Genomic DNA, 13792 nt, shown 5'->3' on the forward strand with positions numbered 1-13792 from the left:
GCTTTAAACAATAAATTTTCTGATAAATTTCAAGACTCTAGTTAAATCCTCTTTAGTTAAAAGAACAAAGAAATGATCTCTCCTTAGTCAAAATTAATCTGTGGCAACACAAAAACAACAGGCAAATTTCCCTATTTTGGGGAAAATAATAAACTCATTTATAATACAATATTTCTTGATTTTGAATGACTAGCACTTTTGGTTATCTATCAATATATAAGATTTCACAAGCAATAAAGAGTTGGTTCTAAAATCAAATTTTCTAAAATCCTATATATTTGTCATTTAAAAAGGTGTTTCAAATTTCACCATTTGGTAGAGTTTGTGATGTTCCAAAAAAGAATGATATGCTACCTTTGAAGTAAGACAGTGTGTAGAAGTAGAAATAGCTTGTTTCAAAAACGGCTCAACCTTTCTATATATTGGCAGAAAGCGTATTCTGAAGTGTGAAGGAAAATATCCTAACACAGAGTTAGTTTTTAATTACTTTTTTGAGTTGACGAAAATCTATTACATGGCGATAACGAAAAATAAAATCTCATAACCATCCATTTATAAATACCAGACAACACAACAATGGAAGAACACTTAGATCAAGGCTGTTGACGATTGATAAAGGAGGTAACAGATCTGTAACTGGACTAAGGTGGCTTTTAGGGACATTTCTGCCATTAACTAGCTGTATAACCTAGGACAAGTTTTATAGCCCCTCTGCCTCTACTCTGTTACTTTAGCAGCGAGGAAGTTCTAAGGTTAATGCCAGCTCTAAATTTACAGAGTTGCTCTGGCTTCTTACTACTGATTAGTCAAGATTTTGTGTGAGAGTACTTACACCAGAGACGATAAAATTAAGACACTGAATCTTAAGATTTTCTAGAAGTTCTAAATGTGACTATTATCAAACCCTATGTCGAAACTCAAATGTCTGTTTAAAACAGAACTAGTCATAAAAAGCACAGAACTGACTACCAAATAATTAATTCATCACCCCAGAAACAATGTGAAATATTAACCATACCTAGCCCTCTTTGAATTTATTGGTCATATAATTAAAATGAAATACTTAATGTCATTAAGAATAAACTATGGAAAATTTCAGGAAAATGTTCAAATTGTTTGAAAAGTGTTTTAGTTACATTAAAGAAAAACAGCAAAAAAGTGCTAAGCATGCAGCCCCTTAAAGATAGTCTTTTCTATTGAAGGATTATTGTGGTAATTTAAAAAATAGTCTTCTTAATGTTAAATAATAAAGATCTTAAGATTTAAGTACAAAGTAGTAACCCATGATATTGTACATCTACTACCAAAGAGTAGAGGTGAAAAATCAGAGATGCATAAAGCAACTTAGTTGATAAGTATGAGCTCGAAAGAATGTCCCATTGCTCAGCTGCAAACTAGAAATACAATCAAGCGGAGAAAACATTTTTTTTAAGGGGGATAATTGCATCAAGTAAACATTCAGTTATGAATTTAATTTGTAGATGGGGAAGCCTAAAGACTGACCTAATAACTATTAGATAATTTGAAGGAACAACTTACTCATGAAAATTAAACTATGAGATATTTTTAAATGATATTTTAAAAACCTACATGTCTATAGAATACCTATATTCCAGCTAGTACAATCCTATATCAAGACAACAATTTAAAGAGCACAAATTCCTATGTTAAGAGATTGTATTTATATGATACTATGTGTTTCAATGTACTTCACATACAACATCATATCTGATCCTATAAACCACCGAAAGGACCTTTTCTACAGGTAAGAAAACAAGGAACTGATTAATAAGGATGAGAACTAAATAGTTGCCCAGGTTCACAAACAATTTCACAGGATTTACCTCATTTGATTCTCAAAACAGCATACTGGGGATAAAAGATTATTCTCAAAATAGCATATTGGGATAGGCTAAGATTTGCTTTTCTCAGATGAACTAATGTGACTTAAGGACCTAGAGTCACAAAGTTGGCCCACTTTAAAGGCAGGCCCTGATCCAAGGTTCCAAAACCTGTGATCTTTCTGCAGCACTGTATCACCTTCCTAAGATTACGCTATTTTCAAAAACAAACAGAAGATGGCTGTTTGTATTTAGGAAGCCAAAAATGGTATGTTTTAAAAAATGGCTGAAGTTTGCAGAAAGGTGTGAGGTAGGAGGGGTTCTCTCCCATATTAGATTAATTAACTGAGGCTTTGGTAGTCTAAAGGAAATAAAATGAGCAAAAGGGGAGGCCAAGAAAAATAAGGAAGAATGGCTACTGTGAAGGAAGGAAAGATTAGGAAAAGAAATTAGAACATATTTGTTTACAAGTTAATTAATAGAGGTCACCATACAGTTGCCTACTGAAATACCCTAAACAGTTACAAGTCCTCAGTCTTTCAAATCCATCTTGTTCACTGTCACCAAGCTATTATTCTATAAAACAGATGTAACTGAGTGAAATATATGATAAATTCTTTGCTATTTTAAAGTATCCCTCAGTCTCTCCCATTTTATTTTTTGTCAAAGTGTTATTCATTTAAGTTAGCAGGGAATGCTGTCTTTAGGAAATATCTGCCAATGCCACTATAAAATCTATTCCTATCTAGATACTATGCAAATTTGGAAATTAAGACCTGGGTATTGGTACTCTCTTTACTCTATAAGCATTTGTGAGAATACAGAGAGCCAGCAAAACGAAGCCTGTCCACACCATCACCCTAAATGCTATCCGATTCCTTCCTTGAATACTTATAGAAGCAAGCATCCATTATGAAGACTGTAAAAGTTATTTTATTATTTTTGATTCCTTTGAAACCTGTATTTTTCCCCTCTTCTTCCCATCCTTCCTTCCTGTCTTCCTTTCTTATTTATATGGTTCTCTATATATGAAATAATGTAGGCAACTATACATTGAGACTCAAAGGAACAAAAAATTTTTCCTTACGTCTCATTGTGTATCTTTAGGAACTTGACTTGTGAAGGCAGTATGGTAGAGTTTAGTTTATAATATCACACTGAATGGCTCACTAATAGACAATAGTAGGATATGGCCATTAAGTTTCCCAAAACAGACACAATTAACAAACACTAACAACATCATAGACAATAAATTAAGTAAAAACTATTTGAGACTAACAATTTTTTAGCCACATCTCCAAAACGCTTAGTTTCTGCTAAAGATCCTCACAGGTTAGTTTATTTTACAGAAGAGGAAACTGAGGTTCAGAGAAATTACAACAAAAGGCTTGTTAGAGGTCATACGCTTCAGCGTAGAAACGAGTTTAAAACCTGATGTATTGACTTCCAGTGGAGATCTCTAAACATTATGAAACTGGTAAAGTCCAAATGGTTTAAGCAATTTTAACTTAGAGAAAAGTATTCTAGATATTTGCATGTTGAGCTTCACATGTGGATTGAAACATGTACAAATGCTGCACAATAAGCATCAGTTCACACTGCAATTCAGGTAGTTTCTTTCCTCCTTGTACTGTTGCTTATGCAAATGTGACCAAGAACAGCATCAGGGTTACTATCTTCCTCAAAACTACCAAATAATATATATGAAATAATTGGTTCAGAGTGATGATCATAATCAGGTTTAGTTCACCTTAAATCCAAATTTTCAGATTCTTGCTGAAAACACAAGATTATAGCAAGAAATAATAGTACTATGTGACAAGTATTACTGTAAGCAATTTAAATAAACTAAATTATTTGAGAAGTTAATTTATAGCATATTTACATAGCAAGAAATGTTATTTAGAGTAGAAAGTGAAAGTGAAAGTCGCTCAGACATGTCTGACTCTTTTCAACCCCATGGACTGTGTATAGTTCATGGAATTCTCCAGGCCAGAATACTGGAGTGGGTAGCCTTTCCCTTCTCCTGGGGGTCTTCCCGTCCCAGGGATTAAACCCAGGTCTCCTGCACTGCGGGCAGATTCTTTACCAGGTGAGCCACAAGGGAAACCCAAGAATACTGGAGTGGTTAGCCTATCTCTTCTCCAGCGGATCTTCCCAACCCAGCAATCGAACCGGGGTCTCCTGCATTGCAGGTGGATTCTTTATCAAGTGAGCTGTGAGGGAAGCCCATTCACAAGGGGCTACTTCTGGGCAGAGTTTATCATGATCACCCTCCCAAGGTACTGAATGCTCATCCACATTTTCAGCAGCTCTGTCCCCTTACTTGACTTTCTCCATTCACAAGCTCTAACTTGTTTCCTTTGAAATTTCTATGTAGTAATAACTCAGATCAGTCCCCTCAGGAAAATTTACATTTCAATGTTCTAGATATTCTGTTTTATATTATTAAAATAATTAAGCCATTAGAGAATGCCAGAATATGAAGTACTATCACAAGCAGTGGGAAAATATTTTGGCATGAAAACATGCCCAGAACACTTAAAAACTTACTTCCTCTATATGTATCACAATCTTAAGAGACTCTGTGTAAGTAATATTTTATAAATTTACCAACTATGTTTTATTTGTTTTTATCATTAAATTATTATTTTTTTAATTGGGAGCTCCCCAAAGCAGGAAATGTATCTTATTGATCATTGCATTCTCAATGACTACCTAGTACAACAAATTGGAAATAGCAGCTATTGGCTGAGTTGAACTTAACTGTTAACTAATCTCTAAAACACACAGACATGGTTGAAACACATGCAAGGAAAATGCCATTCATCTGAAAAGGCATGGTATGTATATGTATAACACAGGGAGTCAAGACTAGAAATCTGCTCCTGCGTGGACTGAAGAAAGCTAATCCTCTAGATTCTGCTCTTTTATCAGTGAAGCAAAGCTGTTTTATCAGAAGATTTATAAGGCTCCTTCCAAATCTAAGTCTTGATTCTAGATCTAGGAACAAAGCTACACAACACTGATACATATCTTGGCAAACTATAGGCAGATGACTCTAGAGAAGAAATTAGCTGAGCTAGATTTACAAGTCAAAGAATGAGCACAAAGTTTCCCATGTATCTTTCATGTATTCTTGCTTGGCCCCTGACCTTTCTCGTTAGTCCAGATTTTTAGTTCCTTTCTTCCCTTTATAGCCAAAGGTGTCTATGTGGTGGTGGTTTAGTTGCAAAATTGGGTCTGACTCTTGCAACCCCATAGACTGTAACCCACCAGTCTCCTCTGTCCATGGGATTTCCCAGGCAAACAACCTCCATTTCTTTCTTTTAATCCACTCTAATCGGCCTTTTGGCTCAGAGGTAAAGATTCCACCTGCCAATGCGGGGAGCTTCCCAGGTGGTACTAACGGTAAAGAAGCCCCCTGCCAATGCAGGAGACATAAGAGAGGCAGGTTTGATCCCTGGGTTGGGAAGATACCCTGGAGGAGGGAACAGCAACCTACTCCACTATTCCTGCCTGGAGAATCCCATGGATAGAGGTGGGGTGGGCTACAGACCATGGGATCACAAAAGGGTTGGACATGACCTAGCAACTACACAACAACAATTGGCCGTTTACTCCTTACAACTCCACCAAAGCTTCTCTAAAAAAAGGTTAACACCACAGTCTCCTATTTGCTAAATCTAGTGGTTTTACCTGCTTGATAATTCTCTTTGCTTCAAGTACTTGATTTCCACTTAGGACACTAGAATCCATGGCTTCCCCACTACCTGTCCTCCTACTCTTGCTCAGTTTCTTGTTTCTTCATCCTTTCAACTTCTAAATAAGAACAGTTCAGTTCAGAGTCCTCAGACTTCTTTTAGCTATCTACACTTGTGATCTCTCGTGATCTCAATGGGCCTCGTGGTTTTAAGTCCCTCTTTATAAGGATAACTCCCTAAATCTATAACTAGAGTCCAAATCTCTAAACTAAAATCCAGAACATATTTCAAACTGCCTATCTGACATCATACCTGACACGTCTAACAACATCTCCATCTTATATTTAAAATTGAGCACCTGATATTCCCACCAAATCGACTTGACTCAAGTTTTCCCCTCCACCAGTCAATAGAAACTCCATATCCTTCCAATTACTCTGGGCCAACACTTGGATGGTATCACTGCGTCTCTCTCACCCTGTCAGGTAACTCTGTTGGTTCTGTCTTTGCACATCTATCCAGAATGCAACGACTCCTATTACTCTGGCCTAAGTTAGCTATCATTACCTCTTTCCTGGGTTATTAGGAATGCCTCCTAGTAGCTCTCCTTTTTGCTAATCTTGATTCTTTCAGGTTATTTTCAACCTAACAATCAAACTGATGTTTTTAAAAAAAGAAACAGTTTTGGTGTCACTTTAATAAAAATCCTTGTTTTTCATTCAGTGAAAAGCAAAGTCCTAACACTGATCAATAGGTCATATATGGGTCACCTCCCCAGCCTTTCGGACCACACCTACTATCACTCTCCACCTTTCTCACTCTGTAGTACTCAACTGACCTCTTTACTGTTCCTCGAACAAGTCAAACTTGCTCCCATTACAGAGCCTTCACGCTTGCTGTTGCCTCTGCCAGACACACTTTTCTTACCTAGACCTTCACATGGTAATTCAAGTCTCTGCTCAAATAGTACATCCTTCTCAGAAAAAAATTATCAGGAATCATTTACCCTACTCTCTTGAACACTACCTATTCCATTATCTTGATTTATTTTTTCTTTGTAAATGTCAGTATCTGAAATTATATGATACATTATTTTATTTATCACTTGCTTCCCCTAATAAATGTAAGGACAATGGGGCAGGTACCTTGTTTTATGTGTACACTAGTATATCTCCAGCACTCCCAAAAGGAGACTGGAATATAATCGTTTTCTTATTTGTAGAAAGAATGCATAAAACTCTTTGTAGGAAGAATGAATAATGAAAAAAACTAGAAACTCGCCTATTATTTTGTTCTTTGAATTTTGTAGTATGATGCTATTGAATAAGCTGTCTCATTTTAACTCACTGGAGGTATGAAGAGCAATATATTAAAAAGGATTGCCTTTAGGTAAATAATTATTTGAGAAAATTGAAACCAATTTCATGAACCAAAGAATTTGATTTTAATCTAGGTTTAATGGAGAAGCTCTGGCTGATCATATCTCTCGATAATTGAAGGGCAACATATACTATGTGTATTCCAAAATGATATGTGGGCCCTTCACACCAAGAGATAGAGTAAAGTTAGCTTCATTATTTCTTCCCTTTCCATACTAAATCAGAAGAGAGGATGGTAAAAGTCCATCAATGAAGAACTCAATGCTTGAGAATTTCTAACACACAGTTACAGCTGGAATTTACTATACCTGGAATCAACTATACTCCAACATAAAATAAAAATTAATATATAAAAACAAACAATATTCATGGTCAATTAGAGGTCAGGAAACAAACAAAAAAGTCTGGTGAAAGTACTTCATTAGTTAAAATTCACTGTTTTCTCTTTCTATATAAGTAAAAGAACAAAGTAACAACACTTTAATTTCTATAAATTTCACTGATCCACAAACATGCTTTAGCCAATTAAAAAAACAACCTCCTACCTTAACCTTACTCATGAACTTTAATATGAAATTCAAAATAAACACTAAATTTGTCTCTCCCAAAAGAAATGCCAATAATAAATGTTAGACACCTAGACCTTAATTATAGGTAGAACATGAAAAGATTAAACTAAATAAAAATGAGAGTTAGTCTTAAGTAAAATATACAGAGTTTTCATTTTTCAAATTTTTATCAATAACTATTTCTAGGTCCAACTATATCATGAGTAGGATTGGTCTACATCACAATAGTGATGTTTTGCAGTCAAGAGGACTTTTATATAAATGATAAAAATAATCATGAATGTGAGTGACTGAGGTCCCAATAACCATTGTCACTAGAACCTTTACACGTAAGATTGAAAAGCTACAAATATTAGTTTTAAAACTGTGAAAAATATACAAATATTATAAATTTGTTTAATATTGTTGAACTTATAATGAAGTTCATTTTTACTTTAAAATAGTTTTAAATAGTTCAATTTAAAAAATATTCTGGATTGAAAACTATGTATGCTGTGTTTTTCTAAATGCATAATAATACAACCATCACTATTTCCCTCAGAATCTCATTCCTTACTACAACCAATAAAGTAAAACTTTTTAATGCCATAAATTCAATAGAATAAGATTGTACTAGGATCCAATAATAAGGTAGGTACTTCAAAAACAAATTTTATATTCAGAAATATATTTTTAAAAGAGCAGAAAATGTTGGATAACTTAAACTGGGACTACAGTTGTATTTATACTTATTTAAGTAAAGAAAGCACATTCATGCACATCACAAATGTCAATACAGGATATTTAACATATATTAATGTACTATTAACTTCATATTAGACTTGCCTTTTTTTCCATTATTAGGTAGATTTGGTGTTTCTCCCTCATTGTCTTTATAACATTGAAAACAGACAACAGTGAATAATTAAGGTCAGTAACAACCCAAATAAAATCAAGCACACCACAAAAGATGATATCACACACTAGAGAAACAAACCCATGCACTAAATACGACAGCTCTCAGTACTGAACGAAAGAGTAAAGTACACCCTTCCTAGCCTATAACAAGAATAATAAAAATAAAATGAAGAATAATAAGTCATTTTATAATAAGTTAGGAAGATTACAGTTATGGTTTATTCTACTTTAAGAACGAATATAATTTACTAATTAAGTTGATTTTGAGAATCAAGCATAGGCGACAAACTGGCTCAATGAATGGGTTTCTTTATAATTAAGTTGAAAGTAAATAAAAGTAAAATGAACTACTGCTGATGTCTCCAAACTAATGATATCCCAAACAATGACTTTACCGCAAACGCCAATTCTTGAACAGTATTGAAAGACTTTCAGTATTTGTATGGACTAGCTTCAGAAATATAGGAATGGGCAAGCAGGGAAACTTTAACTATACAGCTAAATTAAAATGAAGCTCATTCTTACAGTATTCTCTAAAAAAAGTTATTCCCAAAGCACTTCAGGAAAATGGAAGATGTGTTACATTCTAGTCGTTAAGTATCTGATATGTTCAGAACAGACATACTTACACTTTTCTATATCTATGAATCTAAACTTGCCTTTGTTTTCATGACCAGGTCTACACTGACAATTTTTCTCACCTTTATAACATTAAAAATCATTACTAAAAATTAGCAGTTGCAGCTTAAGAGGTTTTCTGTCTTAGATTACAATCACTACTGCAAGAATGCATCCGTGAAAACATATCTTATGCACAATATGCAGAGTGGCACTGCTTTCACACAAGATAAAGCAGAGAACAAAAGGCACATAAAGTCCACACTACTATTCATGAACACAAAATACTGATGAGTTAAATCCTTTCATAAACACTTTGATAAACCAAAATTACGATATTAAACATAATTGGGGCTTCAGTTCAGTTTAGTTCAGCTCAGTTGTGTCCAACTCTTTGAGACCCCATGAATCGCAGCATGCCAGGCCTCCCTGTCCATCAAAGTACCAAAATGAAGTATCTTCGTTCCATTTAGAAGGAGGGCTCTTTGAAGAGAAATTAGGATTGTCAGTAAATATTAGAGCAATACTGAGCTGGGATGAAGAGGAACCTACAGTGAATTGTTTTTTTGTTTTTTTTTTTTCATTTGGCTTAGTTGCCCCATGGCATGTGGGATCTTAGTTCCCCAAGCAGGCATCAAACCCACATCCCCTACATTGCAAGGCAGATTCTTAATGACTGGATCACAAGGGGAGTCCCTGATCTTATTGTAGAGAAAATTTTATGGATAAATTATGATGGTGTCTAAAAGTTTCAAGAACTAAAATTTTGGAATTTATATTCTTCCCTATATTTACTTGTAATTTACCTCTAAAAAATCAAACTTGTTGAGAGGAGGATCTACGACTTCAAAGTACCTGCACTCAATGAAACACGTGGCAGAATACAGTGTTTCGGTAGGTACTGCATGAACTGAATGAAAATCTGGGGTAAAGGATAAGTATAAACCTTGGTCAGATGCATTGTCTATAATTTCACTTTGATTTAAACAACAAGGAGAATGTTCAAACAGGTAAATTAAATATTCTGATAACTTATTTAGCTCATGTAACATCTCTCCATCAATAAAATTAAGCAATTATTTTAAAATTAGGATTGAACAATCTGTTCTCTATTTCAGATTATAAATCTGGAGCCTAAAGTCTTACATGAAATAGAAAAGTCATACTTCTAAAACGATCGATTATTTATTTTAAACACACAGACAGACCTGCTTTGACCTCTTCACCCTGCTTTTCTCCCCCCTGCTCTTCCACATGTCTAGTTTCTTCATTAACTTCTGTATACGCACAAGTAAAGAAAAGGATAAGACCAGACATGTACATTTGTTACTCCTCAATAAAATAAAATAAACACTTTCAAATTATTCATGATACAATGAGTGATTATAAGGAACTGAATAGATTATTTTTTAACAAGTTTCTGACATGTTAGGGAAACAAGTAAGTATATTGTGAATAAGTTATCATACTGTCTCCTTTTATGATAACTTCGATTTATAAAAGAAATTGTGGCCCATAAACATCTATAATACATAACAACTGTAAGAAAGGCAAAATACTTCATCTGTAAACGATACATTCTTAGAAAAACAATATAACTTTTCTTCTAGAGAAACAAAAAAAAATGTTATAAACTCCTTCCTATTTTTATAAATTACAGTACATCAAAGTTGGGGGAAATTAAAAATAATAATGTCTTACAGGATTTAGTACACTGTACTTTCTTTATATTGTTTCCATTTTCTCTGACTCTCAGATTTTGACTAATATTGTACCGCTGTCAAGACCAACACATATAAGGCTTTTAATTAATTTAATTAATAGACAAATATATTCTAAGTCAAAAGGAATTCAACTAGGACATTCTCATTTTTCAGCTATTGAACAGAATCAGAAGATAAACATGCCATTACTTTGATTCTAAAACAGTCACTGAATTGTAACATCTGACAACTTTTAAAGAGATAAGCCAAACATAATTTAATTTAGACCATTAATCAATAGTCAATTTTGCATTATACCTTTAACTTCAGTTAGAAAAGTAGAATATATATAGCCATTAAAGCTAAACTAAATGATGCAACCATGTACTTGCTGGAATCTTCATATTAATATTTATGAAAACACTGCTACAATCATCCACACTCTTAAGCAAAACAAAAAACCAACCCCCCTCCAAATCATTTTAATTTAAACTGGAAAGAGTAAAAGAGTTTTTTTGCTCTCTTTCATTTATAAAAATGGAAAAGTCACAATTACAGACACTAAAGGAAAACTGTAGTTTTAATACATTCTATAGAACAAAAGTCAGACAGTAAATAGAATGTTTGTTGACAAGCTCATTAAAAATGTCAAGTATTAGCTGTAATGTTAGTTTTCTGGTATATTTATTATTACAATGGATGGAGCACTCATATCTCAATAAATATTGCTACTGAAGATATCAAAATTGAATTTAGAAAAAATTATGGCATAAACTGTGTTTACGACAACAGATGATGCCAAAACCCTAGCTTTAAAATTTGTGGGGAGAGGAGACAAAAATTCCATATGTATTATAGAACTTCCCTTATGGAAAGTACTTTTAAAACTACATACTCTTATTTTTATGTAAATAAAAGAGAACTACAGTAATGTTGCTAAAATCTTTTCATCAGGCTGTATAACCATCACAATAGTGCTGAGTTGTTTAAAATTATAGTTCATAGTACATAGCAAATAAAAAGGACCACAAAATAGGAAGTGATAAATCATTCAGCTCCAACTAACAAGAATACAGCCTGTTTTGAGTTATGTAAGGCAATAAAAGTATTGCTGCCCAAATGCAATACACTTAAAAATGTGTTACCAATAGGTTATAGAAATATGACTTTTACTATAAACATATATAGAATGACAGGTTTATTTTAATGGTACTTTCTATACTATTTGAAGTAGCTTTTCAATTTGTAAATAAATATTACATGCATTCATTCAACAAATATTTATTGAGCGCCTATAATGTGCCAGGCATTATTCTATGTGCTAGAGATTCATCAGTAATTAAAATAGCTGACAGTTCTTCAAAGTTACAACATCATCAGCAGAATTCTATAATCAGCAGAGGAATTTTTATTGTCTTGGTAAATGTATGACATTCCATATAACAAGACTCAATATTTTTCCTCTTGAGTCATAATGTAGCATTGATAACAAAACTGTACATATTTAACTCTCTTATACTATAAACAGTCTTGTTATAACATAAAAAATGATGCAGGAAATATGAAGCACAATCACTATCTAATTAAAAAAAACTTCCTTTTCTAGAAAACCAAATTGAATAACTAAAAAATCATCATAAACACAAAATAAAATATATGATAATTATAACTAGACTAGGTGTATATCCTCAATGACATAAACACAGACTGCAATTGACATCTTTGTTTAAAGTTTTCCACAAAATATAAAATTTTATGTCAAAGCAAATTTTAAAAAAAGCAAAATTTACCTTGTGATTGAAAAGAAGTTAATTCTTTGTATTCTTACTTGACTGAATCAAAGAAATTTAACTCCTTTGTATATTTTCAAAGTAAAACAAAAAGTGAACACTTAATCAGAACCATAAAACAAAATAATTTTACTGTAATGAAAGTCTATACAGTGAAGGAACATCAATTGCAGTTGGGTTTATTTTTGCTCACATAGCCCCCCAAAAAGGCTATCAGCACAAAACAAACCCTCCTTTATGTACAGACCTTCATAAGGTTCTATCTCCTTGACTCCATTGTCTAGGAAAAACAAAATAAAAACAAAACAAAAAAAGGGAACCAAAGCACAGGGGTTAAAAACAACAGAAATTTCCAAAGGCACAGAATGTATCATCTTAAAGAAAAGTTAAAAGGTGACTTAAATATGTTTGTTGGTTTGCTGGTTTTGGCAATGCACATCCCATTACCAAATAAAGGGACCATTTATACAAATGACATTAAAAATCATTATATTCTATCAGCCATGCTTTTAGAGGTCCTTTATCCAAGACTTTATAGACCTTTGGGGGAGTATGTTCATCTGTGTATAAGCAACTAGGGTTTTCTTATGCAAAAATTTGAAAGTATTAAAAATATCAGTACAACATGCATCTTTCTTTGTATATTCATGATTACCTTTTTCTGGCACTCCAGTTTTGAGAAGGATCACCATTGTTGTGCATCAGCTAACCAGTCCTTTGCAGTGTGTGAAAATTGATTTGGCTAGTTACTAATAAACTTTATGTAACTATCAACAATTACATAAACTTAGTTGTAGCAAAGAAATATCATCCAACTGCTTATTTATGATCATTAAATTTACTTCTTAAAATGCATTTATTAAAATTTGAAAAATGTGCAAGAGCAATGATGATAGATTTCCTTTAAATATTATAGATTTTAAATGCAAAATATAGAATATTATAAATGTATTTGCAAATATAACTACTAAAAATGCAGCTAAGGTATTCAATTAACAAAAGAAGAAAGTTAATACAAAGGTAGTAAAAAAAAATCTTGATTCACCTTAGCTTCCATGTGTATATCCTATATGACACAATTAGAAATAAAACTTACTTCTCTCCAATGTTCCTTTTGGTGGAAGCTGTGGGAGTTGTCGGCCCCTTCGTCCTGCCACTGGAGTACTTGATGGGCTTGTTTGGACAGACCCAGTACGAGGATGAGACCTACAAGATACATCATTAATATTCATTTTCAATAGAATGAGTTAAATATTTTTAATATATTTGGTTCATATGATAGCTGTATGGT

The 13792-nt window shown here is 33.2% G+C and overlaps 1 protein-coding gene across 37 annotated transcripts in view; it reads right to left on the reverse strand.

Moving 5' to 3' along the window:
- RIMS2 (regulating synaptic membrane exocytosis 2) overlaps positions 1 to 13792 on the reverse strand; it is a 592618-nt gene that overhangs the window by 187201 nt on the left and 391625 nt on the right. For 26 of the 37 annotated variants that reach the window (XM_068983609.1, XM_068983618.1, XM_068983608.1 and 23 more), the window contains one exon: positions 13598 to 13707. In XM_068983609.1, coding sequence (XP_068839710.1) covers positions 13598 to 13707 — 110 coding nt within the window. Of the gene's footprint in view, positions 1 to 12748; positions 12782 to 13597; positions 13708 to 13792 lie in introns of all 37 variants that reach the window. The other 11 variants (XM_068983626.1, XM_068983611.1, XM_068983623.1 and 8 more) reach the window with 1 other exon arrangement.

The sequence above is a fragment of the Capricornis sumatraensis genome, chromosome 11 (assembly GCF_032405125.1).
Source record: "Capricornis sumatraensis isolate serow.1 chromosome 11, serow.2, whole genome shotgun sequence".
Lineage (NCBI taxonomy): Eukaryota > Metazoa > Chordata > Mammalia > Artiodactyla > Bovidae > Capricornis > Capricornis sumatraensis.